At 37.6% G+C, this 24,578-nt stretch overlaps 2 protein-coding genes across 2 annotated transcripts; both read left to right on the forward strand.

The window, feature by feature from the left end:
- Positions 1-15,942: 15,942 nt before the first annotated feature.
- LOC146732693 (uncharacterized) lies at positions 15,943-17,960 on the forward strand. Its single transcript, XM_085491908.1, has 4 exons — positions 15,943-15,998; positions 16,293-16,444; positions 16,880-17,894; positions 17,942-17,960. The coding sequence occupies exons 1-4, from the start codon at positions 15,943-15,945 to the stop codon at positions 17,958-17,960; spliced, it is 1,242 nt and encodes a 413-aa protein (XP_085348034.1).
- On the forward strand, positions 17,911-19,847 carry LOC146732694 (uncharacterized). Its single transcript, XM_085492153.1, has 2 exons — positions 17,911-18,312; positions 18,414-19,847. Exons 1-2 carry the CDS (start codon positions 17,971-17,973, stop codon positions 18,873-18,875), a joined length of 804 nt encoding a protein of 267 aa, XP_085348279.1. The 5' UTR covers positions 17,911-17,970; the 3' UTR covers positions 18,876-19,847.
- The last annotated feature ends 4,731 nt before the right edge of the window (positions 19,848-24,578 follow it).

Raw genomic sequence — 24,578 nt, forward strand, 5'->3', positions numbered from 1 at the left:
GTGTAAAACGAGCTGTGTGTTAATTCTAATTCCGGTCGTAGCTTTTCTTGTGTTATTACTTCGCAACGAAAAAACCTCTTTAACATGTCAGAATGTGCGTAGATTTATTTAATGATTTTAACCCAATTTACAGTGGAACCTGTCGTCATGGCAGCAACGGTGGATAACCGATCGGATTATTCCATTGGTGAAAACATTACGGTCGTTTGCCGTGTGAGTATACACGATTTATCGACAGTCACGTGGTTTAAGGATGGAGTTCCTTTGAACAATCCATCGAAGGTAATAATATATTAACTGTTTCTCACTACAACTAATTTGATCACATATAGTGCAACATTTTCCTGTCAAATAAGGTCATTTCAGTGTTTCACGTCTATGTCATAAAACAAAACATACAACCAGAGTTAGTAAAATGTAAATTATTATGGTTTGGCGTCACGTGGCCATTAACTATCAAATTGATATTTTTATGTTTGTTATTGATCACTTCAAGTTTTGTGCTTATAGCACATCGAACTTACTTTTTCAACTTTATCGACGGTTATATCCTAGTGTTATCATCATCGACTGATTAACTGCTCGCATTCGGTAATGCTGAACTTAAACCAGTCTGGTACTCAACGTGCTTCGCGCTCATTTCTGTTGTTGTTTGTCGTATTCCAATAAACTTGCTTGCACAAAGTCATGTAAAATTCACAAAACATGCATTAGCGAGTTTAGGAAACCACACGACATATGGGTTGTGAGACCGTAGTCCGCATTATCATCCCGATTTACTGTAGAGTTAGATATTCAATTATAATATCCTGATTATCTTATCATAGGAAGGGGTATAATTTTTCGATAGATACACGTGTACATTCTGAATTTGACAGAATAGGGATATACTTTTCGAAGTTCGAAGAATACTCATGCGTCAGCCAAGTACCCCAAGCCTGTTAGTTCGTGGCGCCTTAATGTAGTTGAACATGTTGTCGAGACTCGCTCTTACGTCAGCGCGCTAATCTGAATATGCTAATTTTCCGACAAATGGATGGCAGTTATATGACGCTGCACGCGCTGTACCATAGTTGCCACAGAGACGAAAGTACGACCACCAAGTCTTTTGTGATTTTGGAGCGCATTTATATGGTTACTGAGCAAGATCTGGGCTTCAACTCCAGACTATTTATATGGAAAGACACGAATGACTCAGCAAATATAAAAGTATGGTAACCAGGCGAGCTACGCATATACTGGTTGCTTTAATTTAATTTTTAGTACTAAGAAAGGTCAACATAATTTTCTCGTCAGCAAATCACTCTATAATTTCTACCATCTCTCGACTCTGATCACCCGGGAGCCAGGATCACACATGATTTACTACTTCACTGCTTAAAATATTCCTTTCTCTCAACAACACAGTGAAACTGCTTTAAAGTTTACAGTGGGAAATTAGTGTAGCTACTTACAAGAGTGTACCTGATTGGCTACCCAACTCTAACTCTTATCAGTCAGACCAATCAGAGAGTAGCTTGTTTGTTGAAAGGTTCCTTCGACATACCACATTTTGCCTTGAATATATATGTTTCGACTCAACTGGAAAATTATGGCCAGTCACACCATGAAACTTCTCTCATTGATGCAATAAAATCACCAATTGCAATGCCATCGCTGATTGGCTACTCGCGCTGTCAATCTGTCATCCGGTGTAAAAGTTGCATATTCTCATGTCGCTTGGTTTAAAGCGCGGTGGTCGTCGCGCAGCGCGTGTTCGAATTTCATGTAAATAAACAATCTATTTTACACACGTTGTATACGTCGCTATGAGTCCCATATCGAACAGGACGCGACACGACGACTGCCACCCGTTAATGATTTTAATCCACAAAACAATAAGAAATTACGACAGCAACATGTGTCAAATTTATGCAATGTGTCTACCAATAATGATCTTCCAACAACACCAACAACACCGCCTCCATCGGCTTAAATCGAGAGGGTCGTCACCTGCGCAAGCGCGGGAATTGAGTCCCAAGCGACGATAACAACACACACTAAAAACGCAAAGGCTGATGGGCAAACGCTTGTTTGTAAACAATAATACGCTATGGCCATCTAACGCATGCGCAGGTGACGACTCCCCGCTTTAAAAGTGTGTCCGCTTGATTTTATAAAAAAAATAGATTGACGGTCGTAAAAAGTGTGATCATTAGTAATATATCTATTCTATCTAAGTTCTTCAGTGGGATTTGTGGTTGTGATATGTTCTTATAATCGTTATATGATTACTGAATTAAACTATAGTAAAGCAACAAATATTATTATACACTGACTTGGCATCTTCCGCCTCTGCACTCTTTGACGGACATGTATGAAAGCTGTCTATATAGATTCTGTAAATGTCATTCATTCACGTGGGGAAAGGGTATAATTATTAACGACCTTTGGCTTACAATTCATTTGAATATACTTGTAATTTCCGTTATCATGTTAACACATCTCCCACATCCGGTAATTGGGAAGGCGCTTTAATTTTTATTTTCTGCATACGTGTTTGGGATCGTTACTGTTTTGTAATTTTTCGCTGTGATAATAAATAATGTACGATCTCAATAAGTTTTGTGTCAATCACAATTTAAAGTGTTTTTTTTTTCCGAGGCAGTGAATTACCTGACAATATTCATATGTCGCATTATTTAAAATGTTGTTGTTGTTTCTTTCTGCCAGTTTTCACTTTCGTTATTGGATGTCAAGGAGAATGACGCCGGTGTTTACACATGCGTAGCTTCAAACCCCATTGGCCAGTGTGAGGATTCAGTGAACATTCTCATAAAAGGTATCATCTATTTCTGAATCGTGATCAATGTAGCGACATGGGTGTATGAGTTTAAAATTGACCTATGACTCAGACATTCATTCAAGTTACTAAGCTATACATGGTCTGGAACTTGGATATAGGCGAATAAGGACGTGCATATGAATAAGGAATTACCTGACGGCCAATTTTGTATTGTGCTTCTTTTTACTATGACGACTATTGAAAACACAATCCATGTCTGCAGTTATTTGGTTGTAGCAATATACTGACGTCATCGTCTAGTCCACACGTCGCACGTCATTTGCATTATTCAATTTGTTATGACGTTTCAATAGTTAGAATAATGTTTGCACACACGAGAACAATTAAATTGTTAAGACATAATTTGTTTGACTATGCTAAATAATCGTCATCTTGTATCTATTGCAGTTCCGCCACGGTTCATCATCGCACCACAAAACGAAACTGTCCTCGCCAACTTCCCAGCTGTCCTGCTTTATGACGTTTATGGTTTACCTGCACCCGATATTACATGGACGACTCAAGGCGAGCAGCTGCAGCACCCTGGTGAGCATGTAAATTATATTGCACCTTGGTATATATGCAAATTATGTTGCACCCTGGTATATATGCAAATTATGTTGCACCCTGGTATATATGCAAATTATGTTGCACCCTGGTATATACGCAAATTATGTTGCACTCTGGTATATACGCAAATTAAATTTCACTCTGATGAGTATGTAAGTTAGATTGCACTTAGGTATATATGCAAATTATATTGCACCCTGGGTGAGTATGTAAATTATGTTGCACCCTGGTATATGTGAAAATTATGTTGCACCCTGGTATATATGCAAATTATATTGCACCCTGGGTGAGTATGTAAATTATATTGCACCCTGGTATATGTGAAAATTATGTTGCACCCTGGTATATATGCAAATTATATTGCACCCTGGGTGAGTATGTAAATTATATTGCACCCTGGTATATGTGAAAATTTGATTGCACCCTGGTATGTTTTCAAATCGGATTTAAGGGTTTTGCAGTCAGAATAACCTGTTCGTGTTTTTCTTTATTGCCATGGCAACGCACATTTTAACTTCCTGTGGTAGTTATTATATCGACGGAAGCAGGTCTGTACAACACATTCAAGTTCCGAGTCTCACATAATGTGAGGTAAAGAAGTCACGACAGATAAAAAGCATAATGACCGGGATATTACTTTCAAATCGAGTTTGTTGTGTTGCCTCACCACTACACACTGCTAGAGGGGACAAGTCTGCGAGTTTGTTTATTCTGTAATTGCAAATTCACAGATTCCCCTTAAGAGACTAGAACTAATGATTAGATCGGTGAAGACTACGTGTGTTTTGAATATGGATACTTATTTTTTCGATAGCTTTGATATCCATCATTACGTATGTTTATGATTTTTTTTTCTTTGAGAGTTCACCGTCACGCCGTCTTGGTTACAGTACGTACCTAGCTACCCAAACGACACTGGACAATATACTGTATCGGCTAATAACAGCGAGGGAGTTCTCGAAGTTGATATTTTCATTGAAGTTATAGGTTGGTATGATTTCAAATATTCTACCAAGACCAAATTACCTTGCTATGCTACGTAAGGATGAACAAACTAATGTGGTGTCTAGAATACAAGCGATTTCGTCATTCACATTCACATTCACATTTAGTATGTTTAACCCTTATGTCATCCCGATGTGCTTTTACATTGATTTGACCAGATTATGGTTGTAGTCATAATTTATTTCAAACACCCTTGGATGTTATTTGTAATCCCGCAGCTTTTCATACCACCTGTAAATGACAGTATTTCTTTCCATAAATTATTTAGTCATGATTTGGTTTAATTGTATATATATATATATCATGTGTGTGTGCCGTACTTTTGCAGAGAGTTTCAAACCACTGCACATATGGGAGGTACGGAATTCCTCATTCACTGTCAGTTTCGAAGATATATTCTGTAACACCGAAAATACGACTGACGTGTACCAGTTGATAGTGGTTGATTTACCGGAAGGATACACTGAAAACACGTCACTTCCTGTGGTTAGTCCAATCGATTTGAAAATCAACGACTATGACTACCAGCCGCATGTGAGGTCAGTATCATCTCAACCCGAAGTGCAATGTTCGGGTATGTGCCGCCCGACTGGGGTGTCATTTCATGTTATTTTGTTTAGAAGTGGGTGGTCATTTATCACTAGTTTGGTTTAGAAGTGTGTAGCATTTATTTACATTTTCACAGGTCTTTATATTCAAAGCCAAATACATGTACCGGAAAAGGCTAGATAAAATGCATCGCCCGGATGCGCTCACTGGTTGCGAAAGTTGTGAGCTGGGGGTTTGTTTGTTTATTCGCTGAAAACACTTGTGTTTAGAAGTGGGTATATAAATAGAAAATACATGGTTTAGAAGTGAGTATGGTTTACGAGAGGTGGGCTGCACACCCTTACCAACTTAATGTGGAAGTAGCCCGTACCCCCCCCCCCCGGCATCTCAATAGCATAGTCACAATTATCTCACTCTCTCGAGGTATGCATTTGTACAGCCTACGTTGGTTGGGACCCATCGAGTGCAGACACGTGCGTTATGCATGCTTTATTGAGTATTGAGTTGCCTGAGTATTAAATTAGAGTAATTTCTTTTACTAGTATTTCTTTATTCTTGTATTAGACCCACATAAAATTGCGCAATGTTTATGATATATGACATAGCTAGGTGACACGCATTGATAGCCGTCTTTTATTTAATTCTCTATCATAAGATACCATCGTCGTGTTATAACCCTTGCAATCATCGTATGACAGTGATTGATGACACGTTCTGACTTGGGACCTGCCATTATGTCCCATCCCGCTTATCTAGCTTAGAACAGAGCACACCACAGCTGATGAGAGAATCAAAACGGGATGTAAATTGCCACTTTGTTATGTCATGCCAACTCGAGCCTTTGTGATACGAGCGATGATTCATCGTATATATTCCCTTCAACATCAACTGTCGAACTTTTAGAGTAAAACTGCCAATCGCGAGAAAAGATGCAATTTAAATTTAAATTTGCTGAATGTAATTATAGCTCATGTACTATATGTCCGATTATGCCTTAAATAGTCAAAAATACGTATACAAGCACCGAACATACACACGTTATTTCAGTATTCAGGGACGTATGTTCTGATGCGACGCTGAAGCGAAGTAAAGTGAGTAGCTATGTGATCATTTATGGCATGAACACAAGATACACTCTTCAAAGAATTCCCAGACTACCAATTGAAAAGACGTTTTCTATACATGATTACACGAGTGTCACTAGTTTTTTTCTAGTATAGTGATTTTTGTTTTACGGATAAGTAATACGAAATTACATTAACGGGTGTGACTGATAACTTTTACTATGAAAACATGAGCACCCCGTTGGCAAGCCAGTCACACTGGTTCTCACTACAAGAGGTTACGATCCCTCTACCAAATGCTAAGGAAAACTGAAACATATAAATACATATTTACATTAAATCTTGTCCACCTATGTGGATCTGTTTGTGCAGGAGTTTTACGACCGTGTGCCCTTAATGACGTAAACCAAACTTATTATATTGGAAGAGTGCACCCAAGGCTGACAGGTAGGTAGTTGTGGCAAAGGGTAACCTCATTCTCCCAAGTACAAAAACTCCACAACCGGATGCAGTTTTATTGTCGTACCCAGGACAGTATAGTAGTGTACGTAGTAGCCGTGTAATTCTAAAATAAATTCAAGTCCTAATCGTTTAAGCATAATGCTACTGACCCCACTAAACCCCACCTAGAAGCTGGTTATTAATACTCTAAATATAACATATTATTGTTGAAATGCAGATCTTCACTGCTTGGCTATTATCGCCAATTTTTCGTCATCGGGGATTTACATCCCGAGTTATGGTTACCTTGGCGTCTAACCTATCTAACCACTGAGAAGAATTTGCTTTCACTAAAAACTATTAAAATTTTGTGCAAAATCGGTTGTTTTTTTCGCTTGGAACGGAAAATGCAAAAGGCGAAACGACTTAATTTTCAAGGACGCGCGTCGCTTGGATCGGAGGGTTTTTTTTGTTCCCATTTACTATGTCTATAAACGTTGTTTTTATTTCTATATGCCAATTTTCACAATATTTTCATTGAAGGACGCCCGTGAAAAGATTCTTCAACTCTATAAAATTTGACAATGGAACAACTGTAAGAATAGCTTTCCCGTTCAGCGTAATTACAAAATAGATGTCAATGAATACAATATTTGCAAAACAACAAATAAACAATTCCTGCACCCCCCCCATAGGCAATTGAACCAATTCAAACAATCTAGCTCTTAACTTTAGATTTAGTTATTAGAATTTCCGCCCGATGCTGGAATGATTCAAAAATGTTTAACTATGGCATTTTGCAAATTATGTAATAAATTCTCTTACGAATATTTGATAGGTATTTTCCTGGGTATGTACTAAACTCTGTACACCTATTATAATTATCAAAACTTCAAATGCGAACTTCGTACACATGCAAAGTCAATACAATTAATTACAAGTAATTTTGGATTTGTTGAAAATGAGGCAAAATGCTGTTACACGGAATATAATAGATGATGAGAATTACAAAGCGGATATAATGTAAAATAGTTTTGCGAATATCACTGTTAATATCATAATACCATTATTTGAGTAGATTCACGATGTTTAATATTATAATTTAAACCATAATGAAATCAAAAGTTATCTTGCTATTGATTAAGTTTAAATCATTGTACCATACCAGCGTAACGTCTCCACACCAGCATGTGAGTTAATACAATGTGGCTTGATTTCGTTTGTTTTTTTGATGATGAGTTCTGACTGCTGCAATTTACCCGATAACGGTATCGTGTGTTTACACGGATATAGGTCAAGTTAGGCTTAAGAAACAAGTGTCAATCTATACGTGACAAGCCATATTGCTCGATCGAATGTCTAAACTTCATGAGCTGAATAGGCTGTCTTAAAACGTTTGCTTTGACAATCGCATCAAACTTGTATAGCGCAGTTCAGTGTACTAGTTTACTGGGTTTCCAGCAGCGAATTCGATTAGATTGACAGTGTATCGGTACATTACCTCGTTTAATAAGATTGTGCAACGTTGCATTTGTAGGAATATAATGAAATATATTTTAACCTATTTTCAGTTGTGATAGCTCTATTGCCTGTATATTTTACGGCTTTTATTGTTTTAATTTCGTATTTTTGTATTTTTTATTTTTTACTATTTTTGTTATTATCTTTTTTTCCTGTTATTATATATGTTATAAAGGAGCGGAACTATTCAAAAAATCAAATCATTCGATTTTTCTGCAGACGTTCAGTCTACACCTTTCACACATTACGCAAGACCTCCGTCGCAGAGAGCGGGAAATCACTTATATGATAGAATGCTTGGATCGTACAGAGAGTTACAATCCATATTTATTTTATTGTAACGCCGAATGTATAATTACGGGTAACCATAGCAAGACGTATCAGACTACCTAAACAACATCAATGTATCATGCAAGATTAGAACATGGGGAATTCATGGAACAACAAGAAGTTACGAATACATTTAAATTCTGCGTAATGGTTTGATGTAAGAAGGAATTAGGAACTATGACGCTTATGCTATTGGCTGTCAGAGAAATAGGGTTTCCACGAAATACGGCCTCGGGCACGTCACTCATTATGTACACTCAAATGAAACCTCACACACAATGTAAATAACCAATTTGAAAATATGAAATTATTGTTAATCGAAATGGTGAATCTTTTTTAAGCGTCACTGACCTCTGGTAGAATAATATTTTTGTCCGTATTTTATAAAATTTCTTTTCCAAAGAATTGAAGATTACACTTTGGCATATAGAGCTGATTGTTACTTAATATTTACAATTTTAAAGACTATTTTGCGTTTTTATTCTCATAATCAGTGTTATTGTGTGTTTGTGTGCTGACTGGGAGTGATAGAACAGTTTTTAACGTGGCTTTAGCTCTATTGGTTCAATTTAAAGCAAACCTAATTATGCTTTTAACCTTTCAAAACCAACATCTCCCCATTACTGCTAATCATATTTGACGCGAAATGAACTGTATAAAGCGGAGTTACAAATAGCAAACTTCTTTTCAATTCGTGAGTGAGTTTCTGAAAATGTAATTTCTAGTACTACTGTGTTCCCACTTTGTCATCGTTCTCAACCAGGAAACTATTTTCCTCTTGTTATTAGGAAGACGAAAATTCCACTTCCTAACAACAACCTTCAGAACACAATACATACATAATTAGACACCGTTAATATTGGGTATATTATGTTACCTTGGCTACCAATAATACCTAAATATATTGAACTTGATTTATCGTTTGATTCATTTCGTTCATGGTTATTATGGATGACTTCAAGTTGGTTTTTGCTCTAATTTCATCGAATAAGGTACACACCTCGTTTACACAGTACATTTAAATTTTTTTCGCGTGAGGACTATTGTTGCACTTGTTGATGTTGGTAGCTAATTACAGTGGAAATAAAGCTAACCATTAAGCCGTGGAAGTGTTGACGTCATTTGCATATTTGCATATGAATAAGTCAACCAAATCGTCGGTGTTATAGATTGCCATGCACTGTAGGATAAAGGGGCAAATTCAGCGTGAACAAAGAATAGTAAATCCCAGTGGATGCAGTCTTAATCAGGGCTATAAAACCTATTTCCTGCTATAACTGTCCATTACCAGGGACTCTGAGATCACGTGGTGCGTTGGCAATTCAATTTCCTTTAACGTTGTAGGCCTGCTAATTTGCTTCTCAAAAGCTGACTACGTCAACGATGATTTCTCTCTATATATTCCTATCCATAGTTCAATGGACACCGATTTGGCTGCTTATGCCACTTTAGTTTTGGACACTTTGCCGACAAGCGTCGTGGTCGGTGATGGAGAAGTCTACTCTAGTTTAAAACTACAGGTGAGTTCTTGTTTCAGCATCCGTCGCATGTAAATACACACCTATTTGTACGCACGCTATTTGATGTTAGCTTGCAGAACTGTTATTTGGCCCGTTACAGTGGGACTTCATTAATACCTCTTAATCATAGCTAGCTAATAAGGCATACCGTAGCGCTAATTTTTCAGCAAAGTGTGAAACGTGTTATCAAACGCAAGTTGAAATATTAACGATAACAAGAAACAGTCAATGCGCAATTAAAGTGTATTATTTTATAATATTTTGTTGAGTAAATATGAACGACGAACAAGCAATGTGTATTATCGACACAACTTGCAGCAATACGGCCGTATGATACCATGTAGATATATATGCAGTCTGAAAACATACGGGGTAGAACATAGATTATATAGACACAGACTAATTAACACTGTACTCGGACTACATACGATACTTACGACGTGAAACACATACTAACTAACGAAATTGTAGCTAGCAGGTCGTGTAGGTCATTTCATTCTGTTCGTCGTAAAGCACTAATGCATATATTATCATAGGCAACTAGACATCAATAGCCAAAGTTGTTATAATTTGTTTGTAACGTAATTTCACATGGAAGGAAACAAGTTACGGTTTGTTTAGTGCTCAGAATACTGTACCAAATACCGTATCGACGAAACTCGATGTAAACCTGTCATTCTAATTTCTTTCGCCAGCTATATGACATTAACTCCCGAATTATATATGGAAAAGAACAGTTAAAGAACGGCAGTCGTCACGCCGCGTCCTGTTGGATATGGAACTCATAGCGACGTATACAACGCGTGTAAAATACATTGTTTATTTACATGTAATTCGAATACGCGCTGCGCGATGACCACCGCGCTTTAATATATATGTAGTTTAGATTGTTCTAGACGCTTTATGTAATATGTATTCATCAAAACGTTTACGTTTTATATATCACCAATGAACATGTAACGTTGGCAATAAATTGCCAATAAAGCCCAGGGGAGTGCTTAACGAAGACTGAACATCCGACGTGATTTATTCACGGGTTTATTACTTCATTTAACTTGATCAGAATGTAATCAAAAAATTGGCGAATTGAATGGGAAGATTGCCTACCTTGTCGTATATGTTTAAAACAACTTGGAGGATGATTTAAGACAACAATATCAAGACTTTAACGTTGTCCCTTACTTTGGAGTTTTGAAACGCGCAAATTTGATCAGGGCTTGTGTATTTTGCTGTTCATCTTTTTGATTCAATGTGTAGTTTATCACTAATGGGTGTTCTTCTAAATTTCGATATTTTAATAATGTATAGTGTTTGCTAGTTGACAAAATCCACTTTGTAGCTTAGAATTTTGTATTATCTACGTCTTATTAACTTCGCTAGGCATTAGCATTCCTGTTTAAAAATTTAAGTACTTTCAAATTTCAGATTTAAATTTACCCATTCAAGTCATGTCACGCACTACGTTGTGTTATTGCGGACATTTTATCAACTATAATGAAAATATATTGTACATTAAAGTTTTTATTTCCTTGGTCAGCGAAATACAAGGTGTAGTTAAATCTGAACTTAAAGTAAATTCGCTGTCACATTGCATTATCCGTGAAGAAGCTGAAACGAGTTGAGATTATTTGTGATAACAAAAGACGCTATTCACTCTGTCAATATGACATTATAAGCAGGTATGGCAAGTGACATTAAGTAGCGCTGAAAACGTTGGTGGCATTTTACATCCACTAAAATAAGTGACTTGTCTATTATTCTCTAAATTGTCCACCCAGTTATTATTTTTTTCTCGGATTCAAATTCAAAGTATCGCCAGACAATGCACTTCATGACTTCCGGATGTGGGTGCAACCGGAGGGCAGTACAATTCTTCATATACTCCAATTTTGGCATACGATTATTAGAATCAAATTAAAAGTACATGTATACTTGTAAACAAGTGGGATTATGTCGAAAACCATTTGTAAAAACCTGAAATTATCTGCTGATGTGACATTGATCAGAATAAAAATGGTTTGGTACATGTCAAGGATAACAATCGTCTATGTAAAATCGACACGAAAAACAATCATTCTCATCAGTAGCTTATCTGTATGTATGACAGGTCGATGACATTATCTAGCGAAATCTAAACATCTAACAATACTAAAACCTATGGCAACAAAACAAACATGTGCATCATCATCATTATATATGTATACTATTTACCATCTACACATACTACTGGTATGGATATGCATACACGTATTTTCACTTATGTTTTTTTTAGCTAGGAATCACAATTACTAAATATACTTAAATTATTAGTATCACTGTTAGTCTGGGCGATTAATAACACCCCACTGTTCGGCAAAACTATTTAGTTCAGATCTCGATTTTTCTAGTTAACATGAAAACGTACCTTTTGAGAAGGATTGATATTTCGACTCAAGGTTGTATTAAAATATAATTAATAGAGTATTGTGTGTCTTCTGTTCGTGTATGTTAGCATTGTCGTGTTCAGACTAATCAGAAACCACATGTAGATAACATTAAAGGGGGCGCAGAAATCTACCGAATTACATGCATTCAGTCTTATCAAATTGAGTCACAATATTTACTCTAGTTTTCCTTTCGTATTTTTTCGCGCTTTCGGTTTTACACAAGCCCACTTATTAGCTGACTGTCTGATGAATATACGTTGAATTTACCCATATTCAGAATATCCAATGTGCCACAATGCGTTATCGGCTCACTAATCAATGGTTTGTACTTGTGATATTCAACGTTGTTTAAAACGTATATCAATGAATCTACCTAGAGCGAGTTAATAACCCAGGGTAGGAGCCAGGGGCATATTTTGTCTCTCAATCAATCCACATTATACATGACAAAAGATGCCCCATGCTAACATCTTGACAATTCGTCCAATTTATTACTTCGTAGATTTGAAAAGGTTGATACACATAACGCAAATTGATGTACTGTGTTTACCCCCTATAGCGCAGGTTATATAAACATATTTCGATTTATCGGCTTTGATAGCTCTAACCTTGAAATCTGGCTGATGAATTATGTAATATTCAATATTGATTTCACGTCAATTCGCTGAGCAATATATTTTGTAAGAAGACATCGAGATCCACGAATACTGTTATTACCTTGTGTTCGTATATTCTACACCTGTAGACGACGAATACACGTATGGTGTCTTTATCGTCGTACAAAACACTCTTAACTTAATTCAATGTGTTGATCTGCCGCAGGTGAATGTTACAAACTGGCCGTTGAAATACAACCATTGGTATCTGGTATTTCTTAAAATCACTGAAGTGAAAGATTACGTGGATACTGGTAAAGTTATCGCAGCGTCTCTCTATCAGACCGTTCATATTATACCTAAAATGCCGCCAACAACGTTGCCCCCGGTCGTTACAGGTGAGTGTGACGTCAGAGTGGATTATTTTATTGGGTTCAATTTAGACAGTAATTCATATTTCAATTCATATTCATATTTATTAAAGATAACCAGGTTGACCTTGAAGTATGCGTGGCAGACTATATCTGCACCCTAACTATGGAAATTCATATATATGGCATTATATCGTATATTAGTCGCCACTGAGAATCTATAGGATTGACAGACTAGCGTTTTTACTACACCAGAACTATTATTCACCCAATAAACTCTTTGTATTCATGCCAATTCCACCCATCTTTTGTAAGTATTATTAGTGAAATACAAACTCACGAGTATAACAATAACCTTCTATTAATGTATTTGTTCGTAGATTCCCGTGATAATGGCAGTGGATATTCAACACATTTCTCAGGTACTCATTTCCCATAGCAATTTCAATATCATTGTGTAGTGGCTCGTCAACGCACTATGTGAACATTATGATTTTGCATGCTTTATTGTAAATTTGTGTTCGCTATGTTTTGTTGCTTCGTAAGCTCCCCTTCAATGCATGATTGTTAACCAGAGTGCCTCACCCTTAGGCGACACGAAATGTTTTTTTTTCTAAATATATAATTTAAGTGGTAAAAATAAAATTCTGTTCTTTCGTTACTGATTATTTACCATATACAGCAACAGTTGTCATTGGGCGTTACGTAACACTAACTACTGTCAATTTCTAGAAGTATGACAAAATGCACATATATAGATGTTAACTTACTCCAACCTGTCATGTCTACCACAGATATCACAAATTGCACTGATTGTACAAATCACACAGAATTGACAACATTATCGGATCCGGTCGACTTCAGTACTACAATTACTGAGAACACGACAGGGACACCACCGAGTGTCACTGTAATGAACAGTTCCAGTGACGTAACGAGTAACACAGTGGGTGGCAACGTTTCTGAAAATTTAGATTATTTCACACTTACGCGTGCAACTGTGGTGCCGTCAAACTCAACAGGATCGGTAAATGGGATGAATGCAACCACAATGACTAACGATGTCACATCTCCCATAGCAACCGAAACGTCCCCAAGCCTTGTCAGTTATAGCAGTACAACTGTGGACCAACAAACTACAGGCACCAGTACATCGTCGTTATCCGGCAGTACTGCCTTAGAATTAACAACCGACGGGCGTAGTACATCAGCGACCACAATCACAAGTACAAATACGGTATCCTTCGACAGTTCAACGAGAACTGAAACAGGTAGTTACGGCACTTCAGTGGTAACTGATACATTAGTCACTGATTCCAGCTTAGCTTTGACGTCTAACGTCTACGCTGTGTCTACAGTGTCTGATGATATATCAACCAGCGTACATATACAGACAAATGAACCACCAACAACAGTAAGATCGGAACTTACCTCTAATCAGTACCCAACTACTCTACTTGGGTATGAATCAACATCGACTGAGATCAGCCCAACTTACCCAACCTCCCCAGTCACCCAGCTGGATATTTCCACGGGTTATGTAAATGACACCGGCATGACCACCGTGTCATCGGGAAATAACATTAATTCAACAGACTTTGAGAATGCTACCGAATATGTGACTTTCAATACGACGACAACTGCGTATAATGAGACCACAACCAGATACCCCGAGGAATACACCACAGATCGCCCGACTACAGTGTTTAACCGCAGCAATTCTACTACGGAGTTTGTTACTGATACTGGCAGTCAAATTAATACAACAAGTGATACAACGACGTTAACACAGGATCACATCACTCCAATACTTAACACAACCGATGAAAATAATTGGACAGATATGTCAACTGAGCTGGCAGGACGGAATACATCAATAGACTCGTCGGCAACCGAACAAACTGATATCAACACTAACATCCAAAGTAATCAAAGTTTGAACAGCGATGTGCCAACAACGCCTGTCTTATCAACTGACCAAGTATTATCTAACTTTACTGATTGGCAATCAATTAATAACACGACTGGAGATTCTACGTTGTTCACCGGCGATTCAATAGCTCCAACAACTGAGTCAACTTTGAATTCCACTGAACTCCGGGATTCTACAACACTGTTGACGGAAAACGCTGAATGCGTGTGCCCTGTGACGGTACAAGTAATGACTGACTGCTACGAACAGGACAACAATACGGCGGCAGGTACGTCGAGATTCTTTATTATGCTTCGTCGGTTTTCTCCAGGGAGTTGATGTGATCCATGTTTTGTGTGTTGCGCTCGTTGAATGACTATCAGACTCAGAATAGTTCATCAATATATATTCATTGAACTTCAACGTGTAATGTTGCATTGAAATTAGGATTGTGGCTTACTCGGTGTTGCATCATTTGTCCGTTTTTTTTTTATAATGTATTGTTATATAATTGCACGTAGACGTTATAACCTGTCTTAGCATAAATTGTATTGTTTTTAATGGTGCGACAAGTCTACATTGTAACATGATTGCACCTCCATATCGATAATCGTGTCACGTGTACTTATTTTAACGTATAAATACATAGATCGTATCATTTGCTTTCATTCTCGACAGGTACATTTGGATCACTCGGTAAATACGAGATAATAGCACTGCTCTCTGGGGTATCAGCACTGGTAATCATATTACTGGCTTTAATTGCAACATGTCTATATGTCGTGGTCTATCAAAGACGTCGAATACGAGATCATGATCCTCATACAGGGAATGCTGGAGATACCCTCATCAATGGAAATACAGTGTAAGTACAGTATTCCATTAAAGCGGAGGAGTCGTCACCTGCGCATGCGTCAGATGGCCATAGCGTGTCATTGTTTACAAATAAGCGTCTACCCATGAGCCTTTGCGTTTTTAGCGTGTGTTGTTATCGTCGCTTGGAACTCAATTCGCTTTCAATTCATGCTGCAAGGTTATCGTAGCATTCGTTTTGAATTGTACATTTTTTGCCCAAATCAACAGCATTGAGTGAGGGAAAATAACATTCTAACAAATGTCATTTCTTTAATAACATTGATTATATGTATTTTTTAAATGTATAGAAATCAGGAAGTGAGAGACGAATTTGACAATCCTGCAATGGAGAATTCCGACTTGTCCAGCCAGCCTAGTTTTATGTCTCGTGTAAACACCAAGACAACAAGTGATGTATATCTACCACCGCCGCCTTTTCATAATGCATATGACAACGCAGGTAATTTTTCACAGTGCTTATCCCCCTTGACATCACGTCCACCAAATGTCAGAGTCGCGTACGGTAGGGGACTTATGCCTGTTGTAGGTATTCTAAAATGAACACATTCAAAATTATTTGCAAATTTGGACATAACGAAAAAAAAAGTTTTATTTTAAGCCAGTTTATCGGCGAAACAGTATGTGTGACGGGGTTTTCGCATTCTATACTATTAGTATATTCGACAATAGCTGTGCGTGTATGTTCTGTGCCATCTGGCATTGTGACAGTAATTGCGAATTCCGGATCTCTAATTGTCACTTTCGGGTAATACCGGAGATAACGCATGGTGTATTGATATTTGCTCAATGCAGCTTGTCGCGTTATCTCCTGTATTAGCCGCGAATAACCCCTTAATACTGCTCTTGAGAAGATTGGTTTATTCTTACATTGTAGGCGATCATGATGAAGAATTAAAAGAAGATTGCAACCTAGATACTGCGTTTTCTCTTAAAGAAAGATCCCTAAATCCTGACGATGCTCTGGAAGAGATTATTCTACAAGCAGATACCACCGAAATAAGTGATGTGGTGATGGGTTCCTCTAGTTATAAACGATATAGAGCTGTGATTGTCACATATTCGGGGGATCATAATGACGAGGAATATTTTAATAAAACGCAGTTGAACAAAGAAAACTCGGATATAACATGTGCTACAACGTCCGCGGGCATTTTTAAAGATACGAGTGGTACACATGATACTAATTCAACAAAGGCAATATTTTCACAAAACTGTGACATATCCATTTATCGCAAAATCGATGACAATATAGACATATCCGAGTCTTGTCAAAAGAAAATCGAACGTGATGTCGTAAACCATGACACCAGTAGTAATGTTAAATCTCCAAGTGCAACTAACAGCGTCAACTGCTGTGAACATACATCTGCAAATGAAACTTCAGATACAGAAAAAGCTATTCATGAAACCGCCTTTGAGTGTAATTTGAATGTATGTGGGCATCACCAACACCATCAGTTAGAAGCGACGGACATACGAGAGGAGGTAGAAAGTAACGACGTCACCATTACGACTTTAAATTACCCAACAATCATATCTGCGCTTGAAGAGAATTTTTCTTGCGATACGAATTTGTCACGCACGCACCCCGAGTCGAGTGCCCATGCAATGCATGAAACCAATTCTAAGAAACACGGAGATACGTATGACGACAAACATGTTATGCTGAAAGACATAAAGAATAAAGCCAGGAATTTACTTGGGAGACTACTCCATAGGAACGACGGTAGGCATGACATAGAAACAGACTCTGCAAATAGCCATCCAGTTTCTAGTAAGCATGACAACCTAAGTGTTCAGAGAGCAGAGGAAATTGACGATTATGCCATATATATCGACCCACTGATGGTCAGTGCGTATAAACAACAAGAACACGAAGGTGACAGTGCGTATCAATCTCGTGAAGCTCGCAGAAACAAAACTGATGTTTCTGAAGAAATCATCCACGTACATAATAGGGAAACAATGCCTTCATTCAAACCTGAAATGCATGCAAATGTACACAGTGACAAAGTCGAGTATAACGAGATTCAGACTGGTGCAGTGAGCTCTGTTGTCAAGTTTCTTGAACATAAGGGACGTGAAGAACAGCAAAATACATGGAAGGTGGGGGAAAAGAAAACATCGGTAGTCGAGGAGCCTTTTTATATAGAATTCGACCCAGCCTTGAATCCACCATATGTACCATTAGGTGGGACTGTAGCAGTATACCCCGATGAAATCAACGATTCTGGTTTCATCATCACACCAGAAGGAACAGATGATGAGATGGAAGTTGGTGACGAGAATAACCAAGCTAAAGTAAAGGTAAACTAATTTGGGACTATTAAACAATCTTAAACCTGAGAAATGCATATGTATTTACCCAACTATGTCATAATTGAAAATATTGTTTTGTTATGTTACAGGTTACCTTCATTCCAAAAGAGAAACCACCGTTGCCAGCTCCGAGAAGCATCCTACAAGAAATGTCATCTTCCGCGCTTGATTCAGTCAGGTACTTTTTCGGTGATGTCATGGAGAACAGATCGGTGTTGCCTGGAAACCAGAAAAACATTAACATGGAAACACGATGGGACAGCAGTTTGTTTGGAAAAAACTATGGCAACAGTAGTTTTCTTTTCGGTAGCAACGTTACCGGCGTAGCGAATCCACTCCCGCCTAGTTTCGATGAAGAACGTACCGAGAACGCCGATGAAAACACATCCGCAAAAAATGAGGATCATGGTGATTTGCTGGGGAAAGAAAAACTAAAACCAAAAGATTCTGGTTTCGGAGAGGTGTCTTCCGAACAGAACGATTTCACTCAAATTGTTGAGGAATATACTCCAAGAAAGTTAACAATCCCCAGTGTGTTTTTGCAGGCATAGAACATTTCAATAAATATCAACCGTTACGCATTTGAGCCTTAATAACAACCCTAATTTATGAACTGAGCAAAGAACAATATGTGACGCACAAATTAGCAGTTGTTACAAATACATATTATCATTCCATACTTGTACAGATGACTCGGGTTGCATCATTTTCAGATATTCCAAATTTGTGATTTTACCATTGTATATGATGAGTTCAAATGAATTGTTACGGTGCTTACATTTACATAATAACTTTTGACGAATAGATGGAACGGAAAGACTCCGTTTACATTTTAACAATAAACATTGTTCACTAAATATTAATATAGTATTAACTCTTTACTATCATACTCACTCAGGATAATGGACCGTTTTCCATACATAGTTTATAAAAAGTGTGCACCTTATTTGAGAATGTATGTGTCCTCATTTGATGTATCCAATTATCTAAAAAAATATTGATGTATCCAAATATCTAAAAAAAATATTGTTAATTAGTTGTGTTTGATTCACTTTCTTCGACATAACGAGCACATGTATTTGTAATATGGCGCAAACTTCTCATTATTTTCAACATGCGTATTTTTCCCGAATTTACAAACCATTTGTTCGTTACAGTATATTTATTTCACAATGAATTATGTTTTAGTCAGTTTACTGATCTGAGAAGTGGTTAATGACATTATTATAATACAAAATTATAGTTAATGTCATGAAAATTACGGATATTTGCGAGCGTGTATTGTATATGTTATATTGTACACTGTTAGGTATATATTATATTACGCTTAGGACACACCACATGGGACTTCATTCATTCAACGAGTGTAATAATATCCAATTACTTGCTGCAATAAGATAACACTTGTTCTCATAGGGTTGTCTCAGAATAAATATTGCTGATGACTTTATTTTGTATGTAATGAAGAACGTTCTATATTTAAACCATGTGCCCAGCTGGAATAAACATTTATTTCAATAATGCTTTTGCTATGCCTAAATTGTATTATTTATTATTATTATATCATTGACGTTTTACTGTTTTTGATAACCAACAGGGACTAACATTATTGATTGTGTGTGCGTCTGTGAGTTCGTTTGTCAAAATAGTCGCTGGGTCGTTATGATTCCAATATACAATTGTATAAGCCAACTTTTCGTTTAACACCTCATGTTTTGTATCATGGGCATTGGGGGCAACTGGTTTAATGCATTGACGTCGTACGTGTCATGTAGCTCCCATGCACTCATAATCGACATAACAATCATGTGCTGTGACTACGTGATTACGCATTATGTACGTAACGCATTTTGCCACTTTTCGCACGTTAATAATTTATATATATTTGGTTTCCAAATGTCGTAATTGTGACGTTAGCTATTTAAGCTATGCACATTTGGTGACACATTGTGACCTGGGAATGAAAAGTATGCAAATAATGGACGAATGACATTACAGTGTTAGTAAATAGAATGGATTTATATTTCAGCGAAGCAGTACTTCATGCACATGAAATGTTAGTTGGTTACAATCTAAAACAAAGCAGTATATACGTATTTCAGCGGAGGACTCTGGAGGCCAACTTGGGTAGAACCAAATGAATTCACATCAATGTGTCGGCTGCTAAACGTGCGTGCCCGTTAACAATAAGCAACACGTTACAATAGATGGTAAAATCATAATATATTTAGGGGCCCAAGCCTGTAGGGCGTGGCCCCTATTCTTATTGTTCGGTTTTTTAGGGGCCCAAGCCCAAAGGGCGAGGCCCCTATTCTTATTGTTCGGTTTTTAGGGGCCCAAGCCCAAAGGGCGAGGCCCCTATTATTATCGTCCGGTTTTTAGGGGCCCAAGCCCAAAGGGCGAGGCCCCTATTCTTATTGTCCGGTTTTTTCTTCTTCTTTCTTCTTCTTCTTCGAGGCGGTTTTATTCCGATCTGTTTTCACCATGTTCTGTCTCACCTGAAGCACAGGCTGAGATTTTGGCAGATTTGCCACAGCTTGATACTGATACTGCATCAATGTGTGATGGTTTAATAACATTTGAGGAGTTGTCTACTGCTGTCACACTTGTGTCAAATGGTCGAACTCCTGGCATTGACGGACTGGCAGCAGAGTTCTATAAAAAATTCTGGTCTGTCCTAGGTAAAGACTTCTATGAAGTATTCTCAGATTCCATCACTGAGGGCGTGCTACCATTATCATGTCGCCGAGCTGTTATAGCTCTTCTTCCTAAAAAAGGTGACAATACACTGCTTAAAAACTGGAGACCAATCAGCCTTCTCTGTGCCGATTATAAAATCCTCACAAAAACACTGTCAATACGTCTCAAAAATGCCCTTGGACAAATAATCCATGTTGATCAAAGCTATACAATACCACACAGACAGATATTTGATAACATACGTCTCATTCACGACACTGTCACGTACTCTAATAACTCTAATACTCCACTTGGAATAGTGGCTCTCGATCAGGAGAAAGCGTTTGACAGAGTAAACCGCAACTACTTGTTTAATGCTCTAACTGCCTTTGGCTTTGGAGAGAAATTCATCTCCTACATCAAATTAATATATACAGATACACAAAGCATAATTCGCATAAATAACTCCCTCACAGCTCCCGTCGCATTTCTTCGTGGAATCAGGCAAGGTTGCGCCCTCTCTGGTCAACTTTATACAATAGCGATTGAACCGCTTTTAAACAAGGTTAGAACAAGTAACATTCGTGGGGTTATTATCCCAAAATCAAACAAACAAAAGTGTAAACTTTCTGCGTATGCAGATGATGTTAATTTTTTCATTACAAGAAATGAGGACTTCAACAAACTCACACAGTGGCTAGATGTATATGAAAGAGCTAGTAATGCACGTATAAACTATGGAAAATCAAAAGGCTTATGGGTCGGGTCATGGAAAGGTCGAATAGACTCTCCCATGAACATTCAATGGAACAGCGAGGGGCTCAAAATCCTTGGTACTTATATTGGTAACACAACACAGTATAACAAAAAGAACTGGGATGAGGCCATAGTAAAGGTGACATCAAAACTTGAATGGTGGAACCGCTACGCCCGAGCCATTTCCTATCATGGACGTGTCATTATAATTAATCAATTAGCAGCAACTAAGATTTTCCATCGTCTGTATTGTCTTAGTCCACCAAAGAATTTTATCAAAGACATTGAGAAGCTTTTCCTTGATTTCTTTTGGCAAGGTCGCCACTGGAAACCAGCAGAACTACTGTACACTCCACTGAAACTTGGTGGTCAAGGTCTAGTTCACCTCTCCAGCCGCATAAAAGCATTCCGCCTACAATACATTCAAAGATATATATACTTGAACTCTGGTCACTCATGCTTTCACTTTACAAACTACTTTCTGCAACAAACTAATAGCTTCAAATATAACAAACACTTGTTTGTCACAAATCTGCTATCATTCTCTTTGTATGATAGCCATAGTTTTTACAGTGAACTTCTCAGAATATGGTCATCAATTCAAACACTCAGAAAAGATCGTCCATCGTCTGTATCAGCTGTTATAAATGAACCCCTTTTTAATAATAATTTAATTGTACACTCTGTGCGTAAAGAGCCTTTCGTTTTTACACACTTTGTAGAGGGCGGTATAACCACTATTGGTGACCTGATTCATCTAACTGAAAGGCGCTGGTATAATAGAACTGAAATAAAACAAATGGTGCCAATATATTCCATGCGTGTACTTGAGAAGGCACTTTACATCCTACAACAATCGCTTCCACAGGATTTTGTAGGAATAATCAACAGCTTTTTCACAGAACAGCACTCTGACTTAAATACAGTCAACAATTACTCATTAGAGCTGTTCTATGAACATGGTGACATCCTACTTAACTGTCCCCTTTATAAACAGGAAAAGGGTGAAATATACAGTTTCCTTGTCAACTCTCAAATGCATGAAAAACATCCTGAGCATTTGGACACAGTGTGGCGGGATCTTCTGTCCCTACCTGATAACATCACACCTGTTTTCAAGAATTGCTATCTCTCCCCAACGCCAAAAATAGAGGGTGATCTCCAATGGCGTATCCTGCATGGTGCCTATGCTACTGGCGAATTTTTAAGATCTTGCAACTATCGTCCCAACTCTGACTGTGTCTTCTGTCATGACAAAGACGATCTTTTACATATTTTTCTACAATGTCCTCGTCTGCTACCTCTATTTGAGCTAGTCCAGAAAATATGTCAAAAACTAGTTGGCTATGAGTTTGTTTTGCCCTACTGGTGGTTCATTCTTGGGCCACCCCAGCTTGGAAAAAACTATGGACGAAAAGTCGAATACATAATGAATTACATTATGACATCTGCTAAACTAGCCATTCATATGACTCGTCAGAATGCACTTAACGAAGATACACCTACGGATGTGACTCGGCTCTACAAAGCAAGATTGCGGTCAAGGATCACTGGAGAATACCTCTACTACTCAAGGTCCAGCATAGATGTATTTATAAGTCTCTGGGGTATGAACGATGCCATTGCTTCTGTCACCAACGGACAACTGGTAATCGCAGAAGAAATTACATGAACTTTTTAATATAAATCAATATAACTTTTTAATGAGACTGTAACATTTTAATAAATGTACTTTTTAGTGGAATCTAAACTAGTTTATTGTAACATTTATTATAATTTTTCAATATTGTACAGTCACATTGTTCGATTTTATGAAATTTTGAAATAATGTACTACATGTAAATATGTAACTAAGTTATTGATGAATAAATGATTGTTTTAAAAATCAAAATCTTCTTCTTCTTCTTCTTTAGGGGCCCAAGCCTGAAGGGCGAGGCCCCTATTCTTATTGTCCGGTTTTTAGGGGCCCAAGCCCAAAGGGCGAGGCCCCTATTATTATCGTTCAGTTTTTTAGGGGCCCAAGCCTGTAGGGCGTGGCCCCTATTCTTATTGTCCGGTTTTTTCTTCTTCTTTCTTCCGTAACTTTTTTCGTCAAGCCGTTTGAGAAAACTGCTGAACGGAATGGTCTGATAATGCTCTATACTGATAGTCCCTAATGTGAACTGGTGCAACATGCTTTCAGAATTTCGATTGGTCAATTAGTTTGGCAGCCATATTGGATTGAAATAAAACCGGAAGTGGCTGTTTGACCACTTTCTGAGGGTCTAGGCGTTTAGATTTTTTTATGGTATATAGTACAACTCATGTGTAATAAATATCAGCAATAAAAACTTTAGCGGTCATGTGACTTTTCCCGCCATTTTGTTTTTCCTAAAAACGGCATAAAACACTCAAAAATCTTCTTCTTCAGAACCACCAAGCAGAATGCTCTCATATGTAGTATTTAGCTTCTATATATGAATCCCATTTATGTTTGACAAAATGTTTACGATTGGTCACGTGGTTTGGCCACCATTTTGGATTTCTTCTAAACAGGAAGTAGTTTTTTACTCTGGCAACACTTGAGGGAATATTTTCAATTTTGCTTCATGGCATCTGTGTATCAAGCCCTTTCAGAAAACTAAAAAAAATTTCAGATCAGTCACATGGTTTGGCCGCCATTTTGGATTTTAAGTAAAATTGACCAAAAGTTTGGGTATTTGTTTCTCAGAGACGATTCAACCAATCTACTAGATGTTTCTATATTTACCATGCATGGCCTTAGCTGCATACGAGAAAAATAATATTATTTTGATCAGTCACGTGGTTTGGCCGCCATC

This window comes from Saccoglossus kowalevskii, chromosome 17 (assembly GCF_978046115.1).
Source record: "Saccoglossus kowalevskii chromosome 17, keSacKowa6.1, whole genome shotgun sequence".
NCBI lineage: Eukaryota > Metazoa > Hemichordata > Enteropneusta > Harrimaniidae > Saccoglossus > Saccoglossus kowalevskii.

Bases quoted from the DNA above. Each gene is read 5' to 3' on its own strand.
- LOC146732693 (XM_085491908.1), top strand. From the start codon at position 15,943: ATGATCCTCATACAGGGAATGCTGGAGATACCCTCATCAATGGAAATA. The intron at 15,999-16,292 runs GTACAGTATTCC...TTAAATGTATAG, and splicing joins TCAATGGAAATACAGTGTAA to AAATCAGGAAGTGAGAGACG. The intron at 16,445-16,879 runs GTAATTTTTCAC...CTTACATTGTAG, and splicing joins TAATGCATATGACAACGCAG to GCGATCATGATGAAGAATTA.
- LOC146732694 (XM_085492153.1), top strand. From the start codon at position 17,971: ATGCCTTCATTCAAACCTGAAATGCATGCAAATGTACACAGTGACAAA. The intron at 18,313-18,413 runs GTAAACTAATTT...GTTATGTTACAG, and splicing joins ATAACCAAGCTAAAGTAAAG to GTTACCTTCATTCCAAAAGA.